Source organism: Galleria mellonella, unplaced genomic scaffold (genome assembly GCF_026898425.1).
Source record: "Galleria mellonella isolate WM207_F2 unplaced genomic scaffold, CSIRO_AGI_GalMel_v1 utg257, whole genome shotgun sequence".
Taxonomy (NCBI): Eukaryota; Metazoa; Arthropoda; class Insecta; order Lepidoptera; family Pyralidae; genus Galleria; species Galleria mellonella.
The window spans coordinates 401,974-429,789 of NW_026442054.1; the positions used below are offsets into that span (position 1 = coordinate 401,974).

A 27,816-nucleotide genomic window follows, 5' to 3' on the forward strand; every position below is an offset into this window, starting at 1 on the left:
TGGTTTGCTTTGTATATTTTTTATATTTTATCTTTCTAAAAACACCGTGTTTCCATACCAGCATACAGTCCTTTTGCCCACATATCTAATAGAAATATAAATTTATTATTTGACAATAACACTAAGTTACAATCAAAAGATACAATGGGCCCCACACTAGGCGAAACTGTATCGTGAAGGCGGGGGGAAGGGATTGTTAGCAATGCAGTTTGACAGCCCCATTGCTAGCAATATGCCCTATTAGGTCGACCTCTACGTGGTTCCTCCTGGAAACCATTGTGAACAATTTTAGTTAAATTAAGCACTTAGGGCTGACTGTCCTGCTTTCATCCTCACTTATCACCTCTCTCTGGTACCCCGCCGGTGTATACCTAGCGCAGGCGGGGTTACCATTCCATTATCACCCATTAAAAAAAATTACAACGACAAATCTCTAAACCGTGTGCCGGATCTGAAGCAATTTCACAACAATGATGGGCAGAATTGGACCAACTTCACATTGACCTTGGGGGCCGGTTTATTTCGTCACGTACCGGTGTCGATAGTCGATAATACTGTGCATCGTTGCAACACTAGCGCGGTGCCGATTGTTGGTCAATTCTTTAATCGATACAAGTTATTTGATCGATTAAAACTATTAGAGTTATAACTCGGTAATGTACAGTTTTGATGTAAATATAAAAAAGCCACAAAATACTCACAATCTTCAGCTTTAAAAGTCTTAATTCTATTTATTCATTTTATTTTACTTAAATCCATGATGCAGGGTGCATTGGTTACATTGCTCGAAGAACGGGAAGAAAGGTTCTCGAGTGGCGACCTCGTACGGGCAAACACAGTGTGGGACGATTCCCCACTAGTTGGAGAGACGACCTGAAATGCATTGCAGGGAGTCAGTGGGGATGCAGGTGGCTCAGGACCGTTCTTTATGGCAGTCTATGGGGGAGGCTTATGTCCAGCAGTGGACCGATAATGGCTGAAATGCTGATGATGATGATGACCTTGTATTGCTATTTCTGAGGGCTAATGTATTATTATATCTTCGTAGTTTGGAATGTCATTGTCATATTCCACCCTTCAAATTGTAACGTAGTGCAAGTTTTACCACTCTAACAGAGACATGGATGGGTCCTCTGGTGTTTTTACATGTTGGTAGGTCTCGTCTATTCCATTTTCTGGTTTATTTAAGGTCGCCATAATAAATCATTCTCTTCTACAAATCCCTAACAATCATCATACATGGGCTCACTCATCTTTTATCTTTAGTGGGCCACTTTTTTTTACATCTTTATTACCTTTACTATTTTAGTGTAAAATTTAAAGAACAAGTTCCAAATGAAATGTATGCATGACACACGGTATAATGCAGATAGTCTTTTCTTTAACAATAAATACTAACCTGTATTCGAGCAAATAAAGTTATCATTCGTTCATTCATTTAAAATGTTGCATTCATTCCTTCGTATGACGTATATTATACCAAGAAAATCTGTTACTTAGAGTATAGATAAATATTTTTAATATAAAAACATGTTCTGAAACAAAATGTATAGAACTAAAATATTTTTCATGTCTTTTCTAAGAAATGAATTTAAATTTAAATATTTTTTATTCAAATAGATTTGTTAAAAAGCAATTTTAAATCATCATTTTTTGTTTAAATCTACTGCAGAGTTCGGAAAGTTGTTATCTGTTGACAAGAGTTCGCAAGAAACTTTGTTAAGTACTGCATTTGCCCGTACAAGGTCGCCACTCGAGAATCTTTCTTCCCCATCGATTGTCGGTTCTTCGAGTTATGTAACCAATGCAGAGTATCATGGATATAATATAAGTAAAAGAAGACAAATAAATAGAACTAAGACTTTTAAAGCTTAAGAATAATTGTTGTTCTCTCTTTTAAACCTCTGTTAACATTATGTGTATTTATTTAAATGTACTATGTCTAAAATACATGGTCATTAAAGTATATGCATACATCGACTAACACCATGCACGTTTGTCATTCAAGTAATCGTTTAGTGTGTAATAGGTTTTGTTCAACAAATGTTTTTTAATAACAGTTTTAATCCTTCTTTGCATAATGGTGGAAATTTCCATCATAACATTGAATGCCCGAAAATTATATACGAGTAAAACACCAAGTTCATTTTAAGTTGATCGTGTCTGGATACCTTTTTAATGTTCATTGTAAAAAACAAGACATAGCTGTCAAATTTATTTTTATAACCATTTTTTAATCTTTAATTATGAACATGAATTTTTTTGTTTTAATGTATGATAATGGAATGGTAACCCCGCCCGCGCCACCGGCGGGGCACCAGTGATAGGTGATAGGTGAGGATGAAGCAGGTCAGTTAGCCCATCGTGACGAATTCAACAAAAATTGTTCACGATGGTTTCCAAGGGGAATTGCGTGGAAGTCGACCTGATAGGGTATATTGCTGGCAATGGAACTGTTAGATCCCATTACTAACAATCCCTTTCCCCCCTGAACATGAATTATATATCACCTTGATTTTTTTTAACAATAAAAAAATCATGCAAAGATGGGTTAAACTTATTAAAATGTCTGGCATTCTAAGGTTAAATTGTAAATAGTTTAATTTAAACTCATCATTGTGATCATTCGCATCACGTGTTTCGTTCGCGGTTAACTGACGTCAACCGAGAATGAACGACGTGGAGTGAATGAAAAAGTAACCTTTTCTGACGGAGATTTTACGATCCGTAATGCCATTAAAAGGTAATACTATCTACCTATCTATCTAGCTATCTATCTATCTAAATCGTGATAAATTCAATAAATAATAACCTTCGTTATCCAGGCTCGACCTGACAGGATATATTGTTTTTTTTTAATGGATAATGGAATGGAACACGCCTGCGCTAACGGTATACGCTGGCGGGGCACCAGTGAGGGATGATAGGTGACGACGAAAGCAGGTCAGTTAGTCCATCGTGATGAATGCGACAAGTATTAATCACAATGGTTTTCAGGGGGAACCGCGTGGAGGTCGAGCTGACTGAGCTGATGAGGGCTGGTTAGTAATGGGATTACTAGTCCCCTCTTATTTAGTATTAATACGACCTTTAACTAATGAATAAATAAATGAGGTTAACCAAAGTGAGTGTGGTGTAAATCTAATAATTGTGCCGGATTCGAACCCACGGCTATTAGAAGGTGAGGCAGCGTGTTCAACCGCTAAACCACTAGCCAACGTTGGTACTGGTAATATAAAGAGTTATGTAATCTATTACCAAATATAAACAGGATATGCCTTACATTTGAAGGCAGGTACATCATCAGTCCTTATTCGTTCCATAATGACATCACTACACTTTCATCCGCCGACGCAGTCGGTGAAATGACTTTGTTTGCATTCGAAGGAATCGATTCAGTGAGAGTGGACAGTGGTGGGTTTCTTTTTTCCTAAATAAATATATGTAAGTATTTTAGAATTTTTTTTTTAATATTCTCTGTTATTTTTGAAATGTAAATTGCTTTTTTTTTATAACATTACTTAGACGAGAAGGTACTTGATAAGTGTGACAGTAAAGATTAGTATTTTGCAAGTTTCTAGTAATAAGTTAAAAAAAAAAAAGAATTTTAGAAGATTTTATGAACGTCCCAACTGTGAGTTTTAAATGTATTTCTTTTATTTTTTTTTATACAACTTGGAATGGCAAACAAGCGGACGGCCCACCTGATGGAAAGTGGTAACCGTCGCCTATAGACATGAACAGTACCATGGACATAACAGAGTATACTGTTTTGCCCATGATACCCCCCATGCGTTGCCATTCCTGAGGACTCAGGTATTATTCCTCTGTACCCAGTAAATTCACGCCATATCCCACCCTTCAAACCGAAACACAGCCGTGCAAACACAACTGCTTCACGGTTGAAACACGAATGGGACAGAGGTACCCAAGCAATCGACTTTTGTACAACTTTTTGCCAGCTTCGTACGCGAGCATTTCGGAAGTAGTTTTTTATTTTATTTTTCAATATAAATACGAAGTTTGTGATAGTCATTTTATCCATTTATAATTTTCTTTTTTGTAAATTTAACTTATATTTGAAAAAAACAAACAACAGCTGTGTTTCTCGCCCGTTCTTCTCAGTTGAAATTGCGTTCCGAACTGGGCGGTTGTTCATAAAAACAAAATGACTGTTCAAATGCTTATTATGCTTAAGTTAACTTGAATAAAAATTATTTATTATTATTATTATTAGGGAAACTAATAAAATAGATCACTTCTAGATGGCGTAACAAGACAAAATAAGCTTTTAAGTTGGACCATTAGAAACATAGTAGTGAAAACCGCATTCAATTTGATATAGTTTTTGTGTGATGCCGAAACAAACATACAGATAGACAGATTGTCAAAATTTCTTGATGTAAATATAAATGAAATACGCAGATTCAATAATGAAAGACAAAATATATTTTTATTAAAGTAGCCATACATTACAAGTATTATCCATGACTAGACGACGTACTCCAAAATGATACCACTTTTATAGTTCCACTAGTGTTTTTTTATATTTAATTACATATCAAAATTATAGTTATAAAACATTACACGAAGAGATACAAGAATGGTATGCAAAAATTCAAATCATTCTTTTTTTCTTTTTTTAAATATACTATGTGGCTTTTTTCCAGCCATGACCAATGACCAAAGAATATAGAAAGGAAGTAACAATACAGGCAACATTCATAAAGAGTGTTGCCAACATATTAATTTTGACAATTACCAAAATTATTGTATTATATTGCATAGATAATTGACATTTCTAATTATTATTACTTTCGTTTATATTACAATCCCTTCTATTTTTTTTTTAATTAAAAAAGTAGCCTATGTCCTTCTCCGTCCCTTATAAGTGTATAGTTATTAATTAATTTCATAGTGATCGGTCACAACACTGAGGCATGAAGAGTAAAGAAACAAAGCAAACAAACACACTCACTTTCATATTGTAATAAGTTGTAAAGCCAAAATTTTATCTATGTCGCAAATTTTTATTTTTGCTTATACTGTCCGCATTCTTGAATTTTTTGTAAGTTTTAAATCATTATTAGAATGTTAAAGAATCTGACAACCCCCCTGATAGAAAGTGGAATGGTTTAGTATAAAATACACTGTGAGGTATGATTAAAGTATTCTCTCTGTTCAGTACCAAGTAATTTTGGTGCCATAAGAATAATCTTTCAAAATGAAATGAAGCAATGCAATATAGGTGTAAAATAAAGCAATGCATTACAGAAATACAGGTGAGATTAGACATACAGGTAAAATTAGTTACTTAGAAGTTTCGGGATGTGTAGATAATAAAAAGAGTTTATGTCCCTTCTCATATCAAGTACCATAGTATACGCCATATTTTACGAGGAACGATAGAGTCGTCAAAGTGCCAAGAACCATCCAACAAAGGTACATTAGTGTTCAAAGCGCCTTATGAATATAATTTAGCAATGTTGAAGATTCGCAATACGCGCGTCACATCCTTTTGTATGGCAGGCGTCTGTATTTTTTTAAAGGATAAAAAGAAATCAACTCCATCTGCGTTATTTGTTTACGCTGGTTGGGAATCAGTGAGGGATGACAGGCAAGAATAAAATCAGGCCTGTTGGTCCATTGTGATAAATTCAATAGGTTTAGTTTCTGGGTATTTGGTTGGGACTATTTTAATAGGGCAGTAGCAGAATAGTAGTCCATATTATTTACAGATCATGGCCGTAGCTAGGGAGAGGGTGGGGGGGGGGGCAATGCCCTACCTCAAAAAGCCTAATGCCCCACTTCAAAATGAAAGACCCCAAGAAAATTAGACAGATTTGCTATTTCAGTCATTTAATTATGACTCCTAGCCCTACCTTAAACTTAGGTCTAGCTACGATCTCTTCCATCAACGTACACACATTACGGTAACCCTTTACTATCAGACTAGCCGTATGGCATCATTGCGTACATAGGTACGCGCAAGCTAATCGCAGGAAATAATTGGTATTCTTATATAGTTAAAAACGTACTATAACGAGATTGCATTTACGTGATTACATTCGTAAATGGGTGTCCATTTCAAAGAATGACTTTTTAATGGCAGCGTGAGACACTGTTTATGCTTTTGTTAAAAAGTTAGAAGCACAGTACTTTATTATAATAGCCATACCATATGTGACATGTTTAACGTATTCGTATACCGTTTGAGGTGAAAAATCAGGACGATGCGTAATTAACTTTACTAACAATGCTTGATAAATATAAACTGGGCATATATTTAGGTTATTTTCATAGATAATATTTATATATATATATAAATATTACCTATATACATATATATATATTATATGTAGTTGAAAGAATTTTTATAAATATTACAAACAAACAAACATACATAAAATCAAATCTTACCTATTTATAATGTTAGCATAGATCTACTTATAATATTTTTTACATATTTTGCAGGTTATTAAAAAAAATGGCTGTTTATGTTCTCATAGTTGTATGTAGTATAAATTTTGCCCTTGCCAGTGGATTATTAGAGAAAGCTACTAATGGATCTGACTCCGTGGTAACATTGTAAGTATTTCTTTGTATATTTTACCCTTAATTTATATAGATAGAGTATCTCAAGCACAAATGCTCTGAGAAAATCGGGTCAACTTTTTCATACAATTTTGCGTGATAAATAGTTATGAGTGATTCCTTTATAACTTCTATATTTATTTTGTCTTATAAATTTTGTATATTTTTAATGCGTAAACACTCATTTTATTTATTAAATAATACGTCAAGATACATTTTATGCGTAAATATATACAACACTAATAAAAAAAAACGAGTTAGTTAATTTGACAATTAGCTGATAAAAAGTTGACCCGTTTTTGAGACTCGATGCTCTATCTATATAATCTAAGATTTTACCATCATTTTGAATAAATACTATCTTTTATCCCCGAATTCGTCCGAGTGACTAGAGTATATGTATTTACAAGGATAAATACGACTAACTGTATACCAAATTTCATAGTGATTGTTTGAACTAACAAATAAACTAACTTTCTTATTTTAACACTAGCTATATATATATATATATATATATATATATATATATATATATATATATATATATATATATATATATATATATATCTCGTGACTTCGTATATAAAGGGTCCTATAAACATTCGAAATTAGTTTATTTAATGAACAAAATTTTAAATTACCTGATTTACATTCCATTCCAAATTTAAAACTGTGGTGAGGTTAGAAAAAAAATAGTTTACATAGCTATGTGAATGGAATGGAAGTCGAATATTTAATTAAATAAAAAGAAAAAAAGAAACTGACTACGTGTCTAGACGTTATAATTAAAAAGAAAAAATAAGTAATTTAAGTATATTTCACTTTAAGAACAAGAAATTACATAGAAGGAGCGATAAAATTGACAATTCATAGCATCTGTATATAAAATGTTATATGTCTGGTATAACATCTATCAAATTATTTGCATACTCTACATTTGTCGAATATATAATCTTATATATTTGTTATTGACAAATAATTGACATATCAAACATTTTCTATACATAACCTGCTATATGTATATATATATATATATGTGTGTCTATATATATATATATATATATATATATATATATATATATATATATATATATATATATATATATATATATATATATGTTATTTTATATATATATAATTGTAATTTAAAATTTATATATGTATAAATAAGCCGTGAAGCAGTTGTTTGTGTGTGTGTGTAGGGTGGGATATGTGAATAGATGGGTACAGAGGAATAATACTGTTTATATTATTATATGTATCTCTGTTATGTCCATATTTAGTCTATAGGCGACGGTTACCACTTTCCATCAGGTGGGCCGTCACCAAATTGTTTATAAAAAAAAAATGCAGTGACTGTTACTGGAAATTTGATCAGAAGGCTTTTTTTATGCAACTTAACACAGCCATGCAAACAACTGCTTCACAGTAGAATATTTTTGATAAGGGTATGTTTGTATTTTTATATTTACTTATTATTCATTTAATCATCTTGGCTTCACTTAAGGGCACATATTATTAATGTTTTATAATTGCTTGTATATTTATATTTATTGATTTTTTTCCTTTTCTTTTATATTAATACCCGCCAAATATGTACTTTTTATTATAACACATTGTGATTTGTTAATTTTTGTCGGTACAGTTTCGCCTAGTGTGGGGCCCATTGTATCTTGTGATTGTAACTTAGTGTTATTGTCCAAAAATAAATTTCTATTTTTATTCTATATTTAAACATTTCAGAACAACAATCAATAATTTAAATGCATCAATAATACATGGAGAATCTATGCCTCGAACCAGATTCGAAGATGAAGAGATCCTAATAAAATATAGAAGACAGAATGGAGCTATTAAATTCGAAGATCAGTCTGATCAGAGATTCAAATTTGAAGATGCCATTGTGACGAGTGGGTATATTGTCACATAGTGTTGGTAATAAATATGATTATTATATATCTGCCGTGTGGTCCCGGCATAGAATAGGCCACCCCTTCCTTTCCCGTGGGTGGCTAAGAGTCGACTAAGGGATGGCCGCAGCAGCGTTCCTTTTAAAACATCTCTAAAAGCCTAACTGCGGTTGTCAACCCGCCTGCCAAGCGTGGCAACTACTGGCAAAACACCCCTTATGGGGAAGGCTTATGTTCAGCAGTGGACAGTTAACGGCTGCAATAATAAAAATTGGTAATAAATATGATTATTATATAAGTGCCGTATGGTCCCGGCGTAGAATGGGCCACTCCTTCCTTTCCCGTGGGTGTCGTAAAACGCAACTAAGGAAGCTAATGGTCGAGGGACGGGCAGCAGCGTCTCTCTTAAAACGTCACCAACGCCTAACTGCAATTGCCAACCTGCTTGCTAAGCGTGGCAACTACTGGAAAAACTTCCTTTATGGGGAGGGCCTATGATCAGCATTGAATAGATAGTTAACGATTATAATGGTATATATGATAATGGTCGCATATCTTGAAGCAAGTCATACGCACTATAATACAATAAGCATTATCACGACCTTAGAATATAATGAAATCCAACGAGGACTGGTCCACTCGTCATACTCGTGGACGGGTACTTCTTGGAATAAAGTATTTAAAATTTAAATTCAAACCAAATGTTTTCAAATAGACTTGTTTACAAACATTTTTAAATCGTATTTTTTACGAATCCATTGCAGGTATTGCAGGGTACGGAATGTTGTTATCCGCTGAGAAGAATTCACAAAAAACTCAACAATTGTTTTTTTAAATACAAATATTATAATTATGTGTGCTAGTCGTTGTATTTAATTAAATTATTTATAACTTGTCAAATTAAACTTTCGCTTAAAAAAAGCAACAGTTGAGTTTCTTACTTATTTTTCTCAACTTAAAGAAGAAGTAGAATCATAAAAAACGATGCAAAAATGCTTAAAATAAAGATTTGAATAACACTTATATTAATTTCAGATGTTAATGAACCGTACAGAGATGAGATTTATTCACAAGGCATTAAGTTTGAAGAGGATTCTAAACCTGATGCTGGTAACCAAATTGGTTACGGCTATGCACAAGATATAAAAATAGAAGATAACAAAGAACACAAGCCAGCCAAGAAAAAGAAAAGAAGACGCAGGAGGAAGCCAAGATATCAGTTTGCTGATTATCCAGGTGCTCAGTATCCGGCTGGTTCACCTCAAGGGTTGCCCGTGCAGGTTGGACAGTACCCTAATCCTGGACTAGCACAGTTCCAAGGCCAGGTTCCGTATCCATACCCAGTAACTGGTGTTCCGGGACAGTATTATCGTAAGTAGGATTGTTATGTAATTTTTTTTTTATAATTTTGTCTAATTCGTTGATACGAGTAATTTTGAAATCGTTGGTTTCTTTGAAATTTAATTTATTTTACTGAAAGAAATCTCTTTTAGAAATAAGTTCGCCTTTGCTAACATTGTTATTAACTTATTGTTGTTACTGTATGTTTTAGTGAAATAAAGAAGACGTGATATATATATAACGTAACTTACAAAAATATAGATGCAAAAACTAAGAACTCTTCTTAGAAATTTCCTAACAAACGTTGTAACAACTTACCTAGAGTTAAATTATGTAACAAGTTTCATAAGAAATTAATTTCATGTAATTTTTATAATATGTGATATATATATATATATATATATATATATATATATATATATATATATATATATATATATATATATATATATACCGTTATTATGCAAAATCTGAATGTGCAAACATTTTGTAACAATTACATATGTAACAAGTTTCATAAGAAATTAATTTCTTTTAATTTTTCTGTACACAAGTTTTAACATAACCGTTAATGTAATGTAAATTGGACTCTCCTTTCCGCGCTTAGCCTCCCATTTGGGCCGTTGTGCGTATGAGTCGTGGCTAGTACAACCAGCCCAGCTCCGCTCAGAAGCACAGAAGCTACAAAAGTCGTTTGCTTGGGCACCTCTGTTTCATTCGTGTTTTTAGCGTGAAGCACTTGTGTTTTTTTTTTATTGAGTGATAATGGTATGGTAACCCCGTCTGCGCTATCGGTATACACTGACGGGGCACCAGTGATAGATGATTGATGAGGATGAAAGCAAGTCAATTAGCCCATCTTGACGAATTCAATGAGCCACGATGGTTTCCAGGGGGAACCACGTGGAGGTCGACCTGACAGGATATATTGCTAGTAAAGTTGTGTTTGTATGGCTTTGTTTCGGTTTGAAGGGTGGGATATGCGTGAATTTACTGGGTACAAAGGAATAACACCCTGAGTCCTCAGGAATGGCAATGCATGGGGGGTATCATGGGCGAAACAGTATACTCTGTTATGTCCATGGTATTGCTCATGTCTATAGGTGACGATCACCACTTTCCATCAGGTGGGCCGTAAGCTTGTTTGCCATTCTAAGTTGCATAAAAAAAGGTATTGTAGTAATAATAATAAATATGTTTTACGATTAACAATGTCAAGTTTACTTTCTTAACTAAAACAGTTTTAAAAGAAAGCACTCTGTATATTTATTACGAACATTCGAATATCTTTTCGGTAAACATATTTAAGTACTAAATGTAAACTAAAGTTTTAAAAACACTCTGTATACAGTTTTAATAAGAGTTTGATTTTAGGGCCTCCCAAACGCCCTAAGACTTCTGCAGCGAGTCAAGCCCTGTCCGCCATCACGGGGGCTCTTAGTTCCATTGCGTTGTATGACGACTACCAGTGTGTTCCGAGGTTGCTGTGTGAAGCTGCGGGCGGAGGAACCCTGGGCTCTGGGGTGCTGCAGTCGGTGGCAGGGTTGCAACCTTTACTCACGTAAGTTTATATATACATAGTTAAATGTTTAAAGTCACCAGAGGGAGACATTGTACAAAAGTCGATTGCTTGGGTACCTTTGTCCCATTCGTGTTTTAACCGTGAAGCAGTTGTGTTTGCATGGCTGTGTTTCGGTTTGAAGGGTGGGATATGGCGTCAATTTACAGGATACAGAGGAATAACACTTGAATGGCAACGCATGGGGGGTATTATGGGCGAAACAGTATACTCCGTTATGTCCATGGTACTGCTCATGTCTATAGGCGACGGTTACCACTTTCCATCAGGTGGGCCTTCAGCTTGTTTGTATAAAAAAAAAACAAATTGAGAACGTTTTACTTTTCAATCAATTTAAAAAAAAAGAAGGCGATAGTCATTTTGGTTCTATTTTTTTTACATTATTACACTTTAATATTTATACGTATTAAGGTATAATAATGTAACTTTACCTTATAGTCAATGAGCTAATGCTGATCTTGAATTTATTAAATTACAGCTTACTGGCAGCTTACAATGGCATCAGTACATCTCCGCTCTTCGTGTTCGGTCGAGCAGTCCTACTTGGGATGACTTCCAAGGGGAATACTGGTACTTGTCGATATGCCTATCCTCAATGTCCGACAGATCCTGAACAATTAGTTCACTACCTCAATAACCATAACGGAGGATTCTTTAGATTTTTCAACGCCCCTCAAGTGCCAGATCCCCAGTTTGGACAACAAAATGTGGAGCAATTCTACAATCAACTTTCTGTACCTCAAAATTACGGATTGTATCAACCAAATATAGATCCTGGACAGAATTATGGGTTGTATCAACCAGTTAATCCTGGGTTGACAGATCAAAACTATGGATTATACCAGCCAAACGATTTTCGACCAGGACAAGAGAATTATGGATTTCAACATAATAATAACGGATTTCAAAGACCTAATAATAATATTTATAGCAACAATTTGGCATATAATAATTACGGTTCAAATTATCCACATAATAATAAACAAGGTTTTAATAAAATAATATTCAAGAACAATGATGAATTCGGTGATAATAAAATTCAGAAACGAATTTTGAATAATCCCGATAAAATATTTAGAGATGAAATTTACCATAATGACGAAAATCCCAAATGGTTATTCCCGGATAATAAAAACTTTGATAATAGTGATTATATTAGGAGTGGTAAAACTTTAAAATTCCCTGAAGGAGACAAAAACGTTGAATATAATAAACAGAATTATTATAATACAAATAATGATGTTAGAAAAGGTGTCAGATTTCATTTTCCGGATGGAGCCAATAATGTCAAGTACGTTAATTACTACACATTACCGCCAGCAAGTCAAAACAATAATAATAATGCTAACTTTCAAAATAAGCGAGTCGAAAATGCTTCTAATAATATAAATTTACATATAAGTAATAATGATTATAATCGAGATAAATATACTGTAAGTAATATAAATAATTATCAAACAAATACTAATAATAACGATGGAATTGAAACTGTGTACATCGTTAGAGGCAATGGTGATCCAAATCATCCAGAAATTGTTAAAGTTAAGGCAGGACAAGTTATCCAGTAATGATATAATCATGTATACTATAATATTGAATGTGTTATTTGTTGTATTGTATGCATTCCATTTCATTGAAAAACAAATTGGTAAATAAGTAATGTTATATTATATTGTCGTTGTCAAGAATGGCAACGTATAAAGGATATGATGGGAATCGCAGTCTATTCTTTGACGTTCACAGCGCTGATCATGCCTATAGGTGACGTTTATTACTTTCAATCAATCTGTGTCCTCGACTTATTTTTAATCTAATTGTATATAAAGTTATTAAAAAGTTAGACTTTATTTTTTTTTCTACCCGCATTTAGAATTAATAATAAATGTTTAATCTTGTCTGAACTATTGATTCACGCTGACGGAATACTAGTGAGGGATAATAGGCGAGTGTAGGCGGAGGAGAGATTATTGGTATGGGTACTGGTAACACCATTGCTAGCAATACATCCTGTCAGATCTACTTCTTTGCGGTTCCTCCTGGAAATCATCGTGTTCAGTTCCACTGGGAACTAAAAGTTTACGACCTTCATATTTAGACATACCTAAATGTTTACGCACTAACATATGCACACGCGCACACACATACACACGCACGCACGCACACACAAACACACACCCATACAAACACCTATGCGCATCCAAACTCACATTCAATGACACATATTTAAATTAACCCTGTTCGCCGCACTATAACTGTTAAATATCTAACTTTGACTTCCACGAGACAGGCTTTGCCTAGTGTGGGGTCATAGTAATATTGTACTACAGGGGGGAAAAGGATTGTTAGTAATAGAGACTAAAAATCCCATTGCTGGCAATATACCTAACCAGGTCGACCTCCACGCGGATCCCCCTGGAAACTATCATGATTAATTCCTGATGAATTCATCATGATAGGCTAACTGGCCTGTTTTCATTCTCATCTATCACCCTTCACTGGTGCTCCGCCAGCGTATCCTGTTAGCGCAGGCGGGGTTACCAATCCATTTTCATCCAACAAAAAAAAAATTGTACTACAGGCTCATTTTGTTTAAGGAAATAAAGTTAAATAAAAATGAATTGCGTCACGATGGGCTAACTGACCTGGCTTTTTATTCTCACCTACATTCCTTTAGCCAGCCCGCCAGCGTATACAGTTAGCGTAGGCGGGGTGGGGTTATCACTATCACCCATTAAAAAAGAACAGTCAGGTCATTTTTTTTTTAAATGGATGATAATGGAATGGTAGCCCCAGCCGAGCTATCGGTATACACAGGCGGGACACCAGTGAAGGATGATAGGTGAGCATGAAGTAGGTCAGTTAGCTCATCGTGACGAATTCAACAAGAATTGTTCACGATGGTTTCCAAGGGGAACCACGTGGAGGTCGACCTAATAAGGTATATTGCTAGCAATGGGGCTGTCAAACTCCATTGCTAACAATCCTTTTCCCCCCCAGTCAGGACAGTTAGCTCATCGCGGTTTACTAGGAATTAACTACGATGGTTCCCAGGTGTGGTTGGTTTCCGCGTCGATTTGAACCAGTATTGTGTGACTCATTTGAATGGGTGCCATCAATACGAGATTTTGACGTTAAGCATTTATGTTATACCTTCATTGTTGTTTTGTCTGGATTTGAAAATTTTGCAAAGCAATCTCTGATATTCATTCATTTTCATTTAAGAGTTTCCTCTTGTCGGTGCAACTAATTCATGCATCTTCCTCCAGCCAGTTCTATCCCAGGCCATATCCTTGACCTCCCTATACGACATGACACCTAGTGTTTCCTTTATCTGTCCCATGTAGTTAATCCTTGGTCTTCCTCTTCTCTTTTGCCCTCTATCTTTCCTTCTATTATGATAATCTCTGATATAAGAGGTATAAAATATGAGCTCTCAGAAAGAGAAATACGTAGACTTGCCTTTGTGTGGTGTGAATTCAAAGTTACGATTTCACATAGCTACACTCCTGGCGTTTGCTGTCTATCATTATAACCGTAAAAAATTAACTACAAAATATTATTAAAACTAAAAATAATGGACAATTAATATATCGGCCTTAACTTTATTTTTACACCGGCCGTTCACCCTGTGAAATATCGTAAAGCGTTTTACACGTCGTGAGACGATTACGACTTGGCTGCCGGCATGGCGTAGGCAGATGTCTACAAAAAGACATAATTTTTTTTTTATTGAATGCTAATGGAATGGTAACCCCGCCTGTGCTATCGGTATACACTAGAAGGGCAACAGTGAGGGATGATTGGTGAGGATGAAAAGGCAGGTCAGTTAGCCCATCGTGACGAATTCAACGATAAATTAGTCACAATAGTTCCAGGGGGAACAGCGTGGATGTCGACCTGATAAGGTATTTCCCTATAGAAGACATAAAGATTATAAACTTAAGTCTGTTTTTATACTGTAAGATAGTCTGATGATGTTTAATAGAGTAGTAGAAATCAATAAATGATCAATTGATTGATGTTTCGGTTTGCTAATTTCATTTAATGGGTGTTCCTGTGATTTTTTTTTTTTTTTTTTTTTTTTTTTTTATTTTGGCAAACAAGCTGACGGCCCACCTGATGGAAAAATCGCCTATAGACATGAGCAGTACCATGGACGTAACAAAGTATACTGTTTCGCCCATGATATCCCCCATGCGTTGCCATTCCTGAGGACTCAGGTGTTATTCCTCTGTACCCAGTAAATTCACGCCATATCCCACCCTTCAAACCTTATTTATTATATATAAAATTTTATTTTATACAAAAATACTTAAAAAACAACATGCTAAGTCTCTTATGAATTCCAATAACGGATTTTACTTATACAAACAAAAATTTTGATTCCATAGCGAGGTATAGGAGTTAGAGTGGGTGTATGCAAGTAATATAAGCACATGTATGAAAGGAACCTTATTTAAAAACAAAATTTGGTCACCTTTTTATTTAGTTCAATTATAACAGAATACTAATTATTATTATTCAATTATTGCTTTAATTTTTTGGAAAGGAACAACAAAGTTTTCATTCATTCATCCATTTACAGGAATTTATTTCAAACAAACAAAAAAAATACGCAAGTACGCTTGATCAAACAAGTGATAATTCGTTTAATCCTTTACATAAAGACCCCATTCTTGCGACGGTACACTTGCTCTTGGCATATTTGGTCTGCGTTTCGACGGCCGTGCCCTAGATTCTTGTAGCGACGAGCTATATGTTTATCGTTCATTAACACATAATAATAAAATTGTAAATGGCCAATATGTGTACGTGGATAGCGAAAAAAATGGGGAATTAAATGTACTGCAAATGTAAACAGATGCTGTAGCAAAGACACTAGGCTCAATGCAAGGTGAGTTTTTATTATGAGGCTAAGGAAGCGTAAGACATGTTCATTAGTTAGTCTTTGAGAATTCTGTTTACCAATGTACAATTATTAATGCCTTAATGCTTGAAATAATGATGTTGATGAGAATTAAATGAGAACAGAGTGAGAAATAACTATGTTTCCTAGGAGACCTTCAAGAAGTCACTTTAATTTTTTCATGCAACTAAGAATGGCAAACAAGCTGACGTCCCATTTGATGAAAAGTGGTAACCGTTGCCTATAGATATGAATAGTAATATGGATATAACAGTGTATAGTGTCGCCTATGATACCCTTCATGCGTTGCTAACATACTCTTGACTAAGGGTGGACATTTAACCAAAAAATCTTTTATTAATATTAAATCGAGGTAATTAAAGTTTTTTTTTCGACGTTGAATTGAGTACGCTATTTAGAATTATATATTTATTCTAAAAAGTAAAAAGAAATATCTAACTGGGCAGTTAATATAAAAGAAAACATCAATGAGTATGGATATATATTTATAGTATTACATGTATTACATCTCCATATTTAGAAATAATTAAATTTTCATCGTGTCTCCGATCAAACTGTTTATAATTACTCCTCTCCATCCAAAGGTTGCCTGGAAGAGATCGCTCTTAGCGATAAGGTCGCCTATTGTTTTATCACTGTTAAGACTTGTAGCTTTAATAATTTTCGCCTGGCAACAATATCGTAAAAAAGAAAAAAAAAGTCTTGTCTATTGTTATCGAATGTGTCGGTAGAACGCGCATTCGTTGGCGTCGTTCTCGTTTTCGAATATAATCGCGCGCGTGCATATATTGCCGCCAATATCGTACAAATTAATATATGTCGTTTCGTATCGCTTTTAATTATATCACACATAACCAAGAGGCTGATTGAGAGGAGGGTATTGCACTGCTGGTCGGTTCAAGGCGGTGGATAGGTAACCCGGATCTGAGGGTAAGTTGGAACGAGCCAGAAGTTCTGGGAAGTCTAAAGCCAGAACCGAATCCTGCTAACTACAAAGCTTCAGGTCAGTGGTCTCCACCTTCATTATCCTCTTGTATTCATTATTGACCTACCATTATCGTTATAATTCTCATACAGTCCACTAATAACCGTCGCCGGACGATTAATTTCAATTTGTAACATCTTATTTTACGAACGGTTAACACTCGCTATGATTATTTCTTGTAATCGTTTGTATCTATAATAAGTTTACTATTGTAATATTTTTGGAGAAAACAATAAAGGGTATCTATCTAACTATTTATCAATTCAATTTGTTTTGACCCCGTGATACAAACGTGAAATATCGTCATCGTAACATATAAAGGACCCTGTTTTCTGTTTTTGTTCATGACATTATACCGTTTTTGGGAAAAGCAAGAATTTTCTCGAACAGTCGAGAGCCTAAGCCTTGAACTTAAATGTTTTTTTTTTTACGTTGTCGCCAGATACGACTGCTGTTCCGCGTTGGCATACAAGGAATACTGGTTCCATGGAAATTGTTTCTTAAATGTGACTTTTAGCGAAATAACAGTGATCATAGGAGTTTGCTGCGTTGTTCATATTATATTGAAATTTAAAATATTACTGAAGTCTAACTATTTATTATATAACTAGTATTGTAGTTTTTATAAATTTTCTTACTAATAATAATATGTTATATTATGAATACGCGTGTCGTGGCGGCCTTTAATTGAGGCAGCATTTTATAATGTAACCATATTATCAAGTATTTTAAGTAGATATAAATGTATGCCTTGTTGGTTGTCCTTAAATAAATAAATATATGTTTCGAAGGATTTGGCAAGAGAGCGAGCGAGCTTGAAATTTAACGCCTATTAAAATAAACTTCATTCAGTTATTTCATGTAAGCGAAGTAATTATTTAAAATAAAGAGATATGTCAGAAAAAAAAAACCAATTTCGATTATTTTGATTACAAATTCAGTGAATTTGATTAGGAAACTAAATTAACTAACCCCCGGCAGAAGCACAGTCGGCCGGGGTTCAGGGCCCCAGTGAGAGAAACCGGCGTACAATGCGGGCAGAATCTAACCGCACCGCTTTCTGCATCTTTCCCGGGAGTGAGCCGCCTCGGAATCCCAACCGTCTGAGATGTTGTTCCAGACTGGTTGGGATAAGACCGTTCACCGACATAACGATTGGGATGATTTCGGTAGATGTCACCCCCCACATTTCGGTCACCTCGTGAGCCAGGTCGAGATATTTTCTCTTATTATTATTTTTTAAATTTCACTAAAATTCTCATCTCCCCTCTTAAGGAGAGGAGATGGCAACTAACCCCCGGCAGAAGCACAGTCGGCCGGGGTTCAGGGCCCCAGGGAGAGAAACCGGCGTACAATGCGGGCAGAATCTAAGAGCACCGCTTTCTGCATCTTTCCCGGGAGTGAGCCGCCTCGGAATCCCAACCGTCTGAGATGTTGTTCCAGACTGGTTGGGATAAGACCGTTCACCGACATAACGATTGGGATGATTTCGGTAGATGTCACCCTCCACATTTCGGTCACCTCGTGAGCCAGGTCGAGATATTTTCTCTTCTTCTCGGTTTCGGCTTTCACGAGGTTCTCGTCATGCGGTATGGTGACATCCACCAAAAACACCCTCGAGAGTGCCCGATCCATCACCACGATATCAGGTTTGTTCGCAAGAACGGCCCTGTCCGTGATGATGGATCGGTCCCAGTAGAGCCTTACGCTGTCGCTTTCGAGGACCGGCTGGGGCTCGTACTTATAGTACGGCAACCTCTCATTCGCGAGGCCGTACTTCAGAGCTAGCTCTTGATGGAGTATTTTGGCTACCTGGTTGTGTCTGTGCAAGTACTCAGTGTTGGCAAGAGCTGAACAACCCGAGAGCACATGTCTGAGTGACTCTCCGGGATGGCGACATGCCCGACAGATGTCCTCAGTGCCATCCTTCAGAATGTGCTTTCGGTAATTGTTCGTCTTAACCACCTGATCCTGTATTGCACAGACAAAACCCTCGGTCTCTCCGAAGAGATCACCGAACTGTAGCCAGTGCACGGAGGTCTTCGTGTTTACGTACGGCCCGTGAAGGGCTTTGAAGAACCTTCCGTGCAACTCCTTCTCTTTCCATACGGCCTCCCGCTGAGAGGTACCCAAAACTTCGGGTTTTCGCCAGTCCTCTTTAGCCAGAGAAAGAGGGGTGAATCCTTTGTCACATTCTATGACCTCTCTATGCAAACCCTCGTCTATTTTCTCCAGAAAATATGTCCTGAGGCTGTCAACCTCGCGGTTGTGCATGGTCTTAACACTTAACAAGCCTCGACCACCAGCCTTCCGCGGGATATACAGCCTCATGACTGACGATTTCGGGTGATGCATTCTATGGAGGGTCATAGTTGTGCGGACTTTCCGATCCAGGGCTTCGAGATCGGTTTGAGACCATCTGAGCACGCCAAAAGTGTAAAGGAGTACGGGTATGACCCAGCCGTTATAAGCTCGGATTTTATTGGCGCCCGACAAAGAACTTTTCAGTACTCTTGTAAGGCGCGCAAAAAATTCCTCGCGGACCGACTGTTTCATATCCGTCTCCTTCACACCGATGTTTTGTGACATGCCCAGATACCGGTATGTTTCAGCCTCGGAGAGGGTTTTAATATTAGAGGGATCTGTGGCGATCCCTTCAGTTTGAATGACCCGTCCCCTCTGCACATGGAGGACCGCGCACTTGTCTATTCCGAGCGCCATCCTAATAGAGCTGCTATAATCGTTTACGATATTTAGCAGCTCCGTCAGGCGTTCGACGCTCGGAGCTAGCAGTTTCAAGTCATCCATGTACAGAAGGTGAGACACTCGTGTACCTCCTCTCCGATACTGAAATCCAGTCCCCGAATTCTCCAGTAAAGTACTGAGTGGATTCAGGGACAGGCAAAACCAAAGTGGACTCAAACAATCGCCCTGGAATATTCCCCTCTTTATCTCTATCCGGTCAGCGGTATCCGTCAATCGCTCGCCCTGGATAGTCAGGATCGTCGTCCACTGCCCCATGCATGCCTCCAAGAACACTCGAACTGTACCGTCAATCTTGTATAGCTCGAGTATCCTCCGGAGCCATGAATGGGGCACGGAATCGAACGCCTTTTTATAATCTATCCAGGCGGTGGAGAAATTCCGACGGTTCCGCTTGACCACGTGGCCAGCGACAGCATCAATGAGGAGCAGCTCCTTCGATCCGCGGCTACCGCCCCTGCATCCGTTCTGAGCGCTAGATAGGATCTTATTCTCGTACACATGACGAGAGATCTTAGCGCTCAGAACGGATGTTAACGTCTTATATATTGTCGTAAGACAAGTGATGGGGCGATATTTAGATGGATCCGCGGTATCGTCCGTCTTAGGAGCTAAATGAGTGATCCCGGTTGTAAGGAAGTTCGGGAGCGTCCTGTTTTCGAGGGCACTCTGGAATTGCACGGCTAAGGTCGCATGGCTGGCCGAGAACGCCTTTAACCAGTAGTGCTGCAATCCGTCGATCCCCGGACTTTTCCAGTTCGGAGCCCGACGGATCGCGGCAACCACGTCTTCCTCCGTAATGGCAATGGCGTTCATCGGCGTTATTCGAGCACATGCTTCCTCAACATCGTGCATCCATGCGCCCTCCTCATGTTCCACAGGTTCAGACCACAGCTGTCTCCAGAAGGCGACGAAATTGGCTGTTTCGGGTCTTTGTCCTGTGGGCTGTAGTTTTGGGCGCTCCAAGTTCCTATAAAACTTCCGTTGATCACTCATAAAGAGGCGATTCTGTTGATACCTCTCAACCCTCTCAGAGTACCGTCGGAGTCGCTTCCCCCATGCAGCGATCTTCTGCTTCAGTTCATCTATGCGCTCCGTAAGTTTGTGCCCGAAGTCCGGCTGGAACAGACGTACACCTGTCCCAGCAAAGGCCTCTTTTACGGAGCGCATAATTCTCGGGCGTGTGTTGCCCTCCCTGAAGCAGAGCAGTCTACCAATGAGGACTCTAGCCTGGGCGATCCGTCGTTCAATCCTTCTTTTCCAGGCTGGTTTCATATTATCCCTTTGGATATTACGTCCAGCCCGGGGCATTTTTGCGCCGGTATATCGGCATACTGCCAACGCAGCGCCAAACAGGATTGAACTCGTCTCTCCCAGGTCACCGCTGCCCTCAAGGTACTGAGGCAGCAGTCCATTTGTGGCCTCAATGGCATCCCGCGTCGCCACATTTGGATATATCCGGGGAAGCTTCGGTCTCTCTTCGAGGGGAGTTCTTCGGATCTCTAGAATCGCCTCCTCTAGTATGCTCCTCATATGCTCTATATCCTGGGAAGTTGTTCCGTCCGCATCCGCTTCTGAAAGCGTTTCGGCAACCACCTCTACGCTAGGTAGCACGTCTGAGATGGGTTGCTCTACGGTCGCGGAGTTTGCTTCTGGAACAACTTCACTTCGCAATCGTTCGAGTTCGGTCGCGCTAAACATACCAGAGCGCTGTATGTACCGAACTCTGTCGGCTAGGTTCTGTTCCGAGACGGTTAGATCCGGTAAAAGACGCAGAAACTCGCGGTGCATTACTGCCCGGTATCCTGTTCTGCCTGTTTCTGTCCCTGTAGCCCTGAAGAACGCACGCATGAGGTCCTCATTCATGGCTCTTGTCCACCTCATGCGACGTGTACCACCAGTGGCGGGCACCGATTGCTGGGCCTGTGACGGCCCTGCCGGCGCCAAGCCAGCTGATGTCGATGGCGAGGGGTCGGACCGGCCAGGTGGTGGGGCCGGTCGGCTGGCTCGCATTCTGCCGCGCCTACCGCCAGTTGTAGACGCGCCCCGGCGACCCCCGGGCAGCGACCCTATACTGTCTCCATTATAATTATTCACCATCTTTATTTTTGCCATTGCCCCTTTAGCCGCGTAGGTTTTATTTATACGCGTGACCGCCTTCCACGTGAGCTAGATGGTGAGCTCGGACGCGGGGTTGGACTTTGGAAGGCTTATTATTATTATTATTATTATTAATGCGTCGCCTACAGGGACTGTGTAATTTTATTGGATTATTATTTGATAGATAGATAGATAGACAATTTATTTATTTATTATATATATATATATATATATATATATATATATATATATATATATATATATATATATATATATATATATATATATATATATAAACTGCATTGTATGTGTCCATTATATTTGCCTCCACTTGACATTATATTCTACATAAATAAATAAATAACAGATACCATTAGATGAGGGGTAGTCAGAGATCACTTTCTGTCACATTCAGATATTCAGGCAATAAATATTTCGGCTACGTACCTATTGGGTATTCCAATTTTTTGTTTATTAATTAAAAAGATGTAAATTGTTTATTATTTATAACAACCATAACTGTTTATATATTAATAATAGGTAATATCAAGGAGCGATTGAATACGAGTAGTGAGGAATGAATTCGACAGCTTTGCCATGATCAATCGATTTAAGGATTACAATATATTTTAGAGGAAGTTGTAAACAGAAATAGAATTAGAAGGGAAGGGCTGAAATAATAGAGTCATGATAGCAATCTATTAGTTACTGCAGCAATCACCATCATCATCATCGTCCCATCATTATCTGTCCACTGCTTATGCTTCTACTATCGTGCTTACACACTTTTCTGTGTGATTACGGTTTTTTTGATGGGTGAAAATGGTATGGTAACCCCGCCTGCGCTAACGGGATACGCTGGCGGAGCACCAGTGAAGGGTGTTAGATGAGAATGAAAACAGGCCAGTTAGCCCATCATGATGAATTCATCAGTAATTAACCATGACAGTTTCCAGGGGGAACCGCGAGGAGGTCGATCTGGTTGGGTATATTGCTAGCAATGGGATTCTCAGTCTCCATTACTAACAATCCCTTTCCCCCCGTGTGTTTACGGTTAGATGATCCTGTGTATGCATATTTTTGGAGGGCTAGCTTGACCAAGACGTTATTGTACTGTATAAATAAAAAAAAAATGTTTTTTTTTTATTGCGCTATACATCATACAGTCATACAGTCACTTGAATTTTTTTGGAGAGATCCAAAAATTAGAAACATCAAGCTTCAAATAGTTAATTCTCTGTAATATGTACCTACTCAAATAAAAAAAAAAAAAAGATTATAGGTGTAGATAATTTTTTTATAAATTAAAATGCATAAATAAAATAAATTTTTTAATTGCTAACGAACAAACAGGAATTTTTTTATCTTGATTTAACAGAACTAAGGATGATTTGCATAGTGTCATTAGACAGCCAGAACTTGCAGTACACGTATAGATGTAAGTGATATCTCACGTACAAAACAATTATGCACGTAAACAAGCCCACCATTATGCAAACCGCGCCCTGAGGTACAATAGTTTAGACAGTTTAGAGCTAAGCGTTTGACAGTATCGCATTCGAGCTCCAACCCGGCCGCGGAGGATCAAGCGAGCCTCAGGACGAACTCCGAAGCTCTAGTGACTATTCAAATAAGTCGAGTTACATAGTATTATCGTCTGCAGTGAAAGTCGAAGGACGTACGAAGCCAGTGTGTTTTTGTCGTTTGGCTCGCTCGCACGTCGACGCCGCGCCGTAGACGTGAATAAGTTACGCGCGTTCGAACTTTATGTGAATGAACTAACACGCTGATTTAAGTATGTCAGTTTTTTGTTTTTATTTTTTTTTTTTTCAACGTACATTACACAATTTTGTGGGATCACGGAAGCTGTTGCCATAATAGCTTGTTGTGTTTGGTGTTGTTTTGAATTTAACGGCTAACCGTTGCGAATTTGTTTTGTCGGAGCTAATTTGGTTTCGCTGTGCATATATTAAGCTCTCGGCAAGTAATTCTCACCTTGACGACCTACATGTTAATAGTTTTTTATGGACAATGAGCATTTGAATTATGTTATGAGGATAGCTTCCAAGGCGTTATCGTTGGATAATCAGCTACGATAATTGTGAAATATAGTATAATAAAAATATCTCCCCAAATAAATTAAATTATATATTTATTATACACATACATATTAAATATACAATTATAGCCAAGGATTTTGTAAAAATTAATAATAATAACAATTTTATATGCTATAATTTTGGGTATAAACATTTGATCTTATAAATTAAAAATCCTATACAAAATCTATTTAGGTCAGACGTGCAAAATATTGAAAACAAAAATTACAATAATTTAATTTTTAAATTTATTTTAGAATTTAACATTAAGAAATTATATAATAATAAAATAATAATAATATAAAACATTAAGGAATGTAATACAATTTGTTTTAGTATTTCAGTAAAACAAATTAAGTATTAGAATATATATACTAACGAAATTAACTAGATTTATCTGTTACTTCTTGAAAAAAGAAATATCCAATAATAGGCTCAGCAAGTTCTCAGCGAGCCCCTCCTGTAATTACATAATCAATTATCCTATTAGTTCCAAGTGGAGACCTGTTATAGATGCCACCATCACATCCTAACGGTCAAAATGTTTCAACAATGTCAAAAGTGTTCTTGTTATTATAAAATGGCATAGTCTTTTTTAACTGTGTTTATAACCTGTTTGATAATAACTTAACAATTTGGATTTGGAAGTCTGTTGTAACATTTAAAATTTTTAAATAATTTATTTAATACACATTTAATAATTGATATAATATTTTATTAAAAACATAGAAAGATAGATATCCTTTTTGTTCCTCCAAAAAGTTACAATTGGGAACTTATTATAGATACAAACAATTATAAGAAATGATCACATTGAGAAAAGAATGGGCGACCTTATCGCTTAAAGCGATCTCTTCTAGGTAACTTTTGGATGGAGAGGAGTAATCATAAATAGTTTATAAAATAAATATATACAAGTACTAGGAGGCGAAAAATACAAAAAAAAAGGTAGAAGTATTGCATTTATCGACCTTCTTTTAGAAGATAATAATAAGAAAGTTCCTACAAGTGCAATGTCAAAATTGAGATCACAGCGTAAAGAAAAACTGTGCCAACTGAATATAATAAAAATAAAACGTAATGAAATAATATATAATAATACAAATAACGGGGGAAAGCTTGAAAGATGTGATAATGAATAGACTTGACACGTTACTACAGTTTACAGTATATCTAATTGTCTTGTTATTAATTTAAGACATTGCCTCTATTTGAAAGATAACGTTATCTGCCTAAAAAAAAAGTTTAAACAAACAATTACAACATCTACTGAAGGTGTAGTGTAGTTAGTTGGGCAATCTTTTATCACATGAGATCTTTTATCTTTATATTTTTTCGATAAGAAACATTGTAAATATCAATTAAAAGGTCACCTGTCCAAAGATTTCTGTTATTTGATATCCATGGAAATAAATCTGTTTCATAAGTTTACCATTTTTTATTATAATTTGTGCATATTTGCACTTTTTGCTCGTAATGTGGATTTGATGTGTTTTTGGAAGATTTTTTTATTTAGATAAATTAAAAAGATAGAGTAAGAAACAGTGTGATTAGAGAGAAGTGTGCACTGAAAGACGATGTAGTGACAAACATCGAAAAAGGAATGTTGCGTTGGTTTGGTCATTTGGAGAGGATGGATGAAAGAAGAATTACGAAAGAGATTTATCGAGCAAGAATGAATGGAGATGTCGGTAGGGGCCGCCCTAGACGGACGTATGTCGACCAAATAGACGACGTGCTGAAGAAGGGCCAAATTAAAAGTACCCGTAACCGGCGAGCGTGTATAAAAACATTGATGAATGTGAAAGAAGCGAAAGAGGTTAGTTTGAATCGAAGCATTTGGCGTTCCATTGTCTCTGCCTACCCTAATGGGAGACAGGCGTGACAGATATGTATGTATGTATGTATTTTTATTTAAATGTACTTGTTAATAAATTAGGTTTTTTCCTTAAGTTATATTTGTAATAATTCCCCGTATTGAAATTGAAGAAGATTTTGGATTATACAAGATGAAATTTAAATAGTAGTATTTCTTAAAAAAGTATGCTACCAGTTTAACTGATCATTTCTCTCAAAGAAATATGGAAAAATGATAAAAACATTTGAGCATCTGTGTATTCATCAATCGAATTAGGAATTTCATTATTTTGCGGGATTTTTTGACACGTTTTTTGGGAAAAAATATAACTTTTCAATAGTAGATTATTTAGCACACTCGTATTCGGCCATCATCTTAGTATGGGAAAGCGTATATATTATGTTGTTATTCGAAAATGAATCAGTTTCACTAGGATATAACTCCCATAAAAAGATATAATGATTTCTCTATAACCCTAAATACAGTGAATGACGATGCAATGCTACGATTAAGAGCTGAGCTGTATTTAATTAATGTTAAGTTGACACATTGAGTTGGAATCCATACTATGAGTAGTTGGCTGACAGATGTTGATCGTAAGCGTCTGATTATGGAGCCTGAGAGGCCTTCATACGATTTACCTAAAAGCTGTACAGTATTTTAAATATATATATATATATATATATATATATATATATATATATATATATATATATATATATATATATATATATATATATATATATATATATATATATGTGTTATAATGTTTCTTCTGATATACTAATAAATGTTATAATTCATTACATCCTTCAAGAAAAGGTTGAAATCTCACCTTTGAACTAATAATACATAATAATACTTAATACTATGCACTTATTATTTATATGTATTGTATATGTGCATATATTATATGTATACATATAATTATTTATTATATTTTTGTATATATATATATATTTACAATTTGTATATGTTTATTTTATTTGTACTCTATTTACCTTGTATACATTTTTTTCCTCTACGTTTCCTGCACTAGATTATCCACTAATTATTTTCTCTCTAATTGCATTGGGTTGGCTGGAAGACATCACATTTAGATGTATGCCCACCCTTGATAACAAGTTGTTAAACTAATTGCTGTATCTTTTGTTCATTTATATATATATACATATAGCATATTTATTCTTTTTTTTTTTCTGATAAAATATAAATGTAAATTGTTAACTCATTCCTTTATTCACGTTCACTTTATGAAAGCAACTATATTTTTGTTTATTTAAAAAACTAAAGGTTATTTAATTTTACATGTACAAGTTACCTGTAGGTAATGTATGTTGAAATACACAAAAAGTAATATCAGCATTCATAAAAAGTTAAGTCAGCATAAAGAGTTAAAAGAGTGTTTTTCAGACAGAAAAGCCTTTGACACTGTAACCTATCCATGATCTTTTGTGCTCGCCCTTTTTTAATGTTCGCTGCTAATTCCTATCAGTGATGGGAATTTTAAGATGTTTTTTGTAGCGATGTTTCTCGTCTCTTCAGGATATAGAGTGTATTTTCCAAAGGAGGTATATCGTTTATGTATGAGTGTGCTACAGCTACAAATTAAGTGCTGCGGCGTTTCTTCCTCATTGTGACAAGATCTGCAATCACTTCT

At 36.2% G+C, this 27,816-nt stretch overlaps 2 protein-coding genes and 1 long non-coding RNA gene across 6 annotated transcripts in view; all 3 read left to right on the forward strand.

The window, feature by feature from the left end:
* Positions 1 to 2,882: 2,882 nt before the first annotated feature.
* On the forward strand, positions 2,883 to 8,468 carry LOC128200712 (uncharacterized). The gene is made up of 3 exons (XR_008252849.1): positions 2,883 to 3,444; positions 6,475 to 6,588; positions 8,338 to 8,468. It is a non-coding gene; the product is annotated as an uncharacterized LOC128200712 (long non-coding RNA).
* A 579-nt stretch (positions 8,469 to 9,047) lies between these two features.
* On the forward strand, positions 9,048 to 13,084 carry LOC128200709 (uncharacterized). Its single transcript, XM_052894964.1, has 4 exons — positions 9,048 to 9,162; positions 9,540 to 9,875; positions 11,220 to 11,406; positions 11,903 to 13,084. The coding sequence occupies exons 1-4, from the start codon at positions 9,048 to 9,050 to the stop codon at positions 12,990 to 12,992; spliced, it is 1,728 nt and encodes a 575-aa protein (XP_052750924.1). The 3' UTR covers positions 12,993 to 13,084.
* Positions 13,085 to 23,776: 10,692 nt separating this feature from the next.
* Positions 23,777 to 27,816, forward strand: part of LOC113509956 (inverted formin-2) — a 133,915-nt gene continuing 129,875 nt past the window's right edge. For 3 of the 4 annotated variants that reach the window (XM_052894941.1, XM_052894945.1, XM_052894944.1), the window contains exon 1: positions 23,777 to 23,994. The gene's annotated coding sequence lies outside the window, so the exon portion shown is untranslated. Of the gene's footprint in view, positions 23,999 to 27,816 lie in introns of all 4 variants that reach the window. The other variant, XM_052894942.1, reaches the window with a different exon arrangement.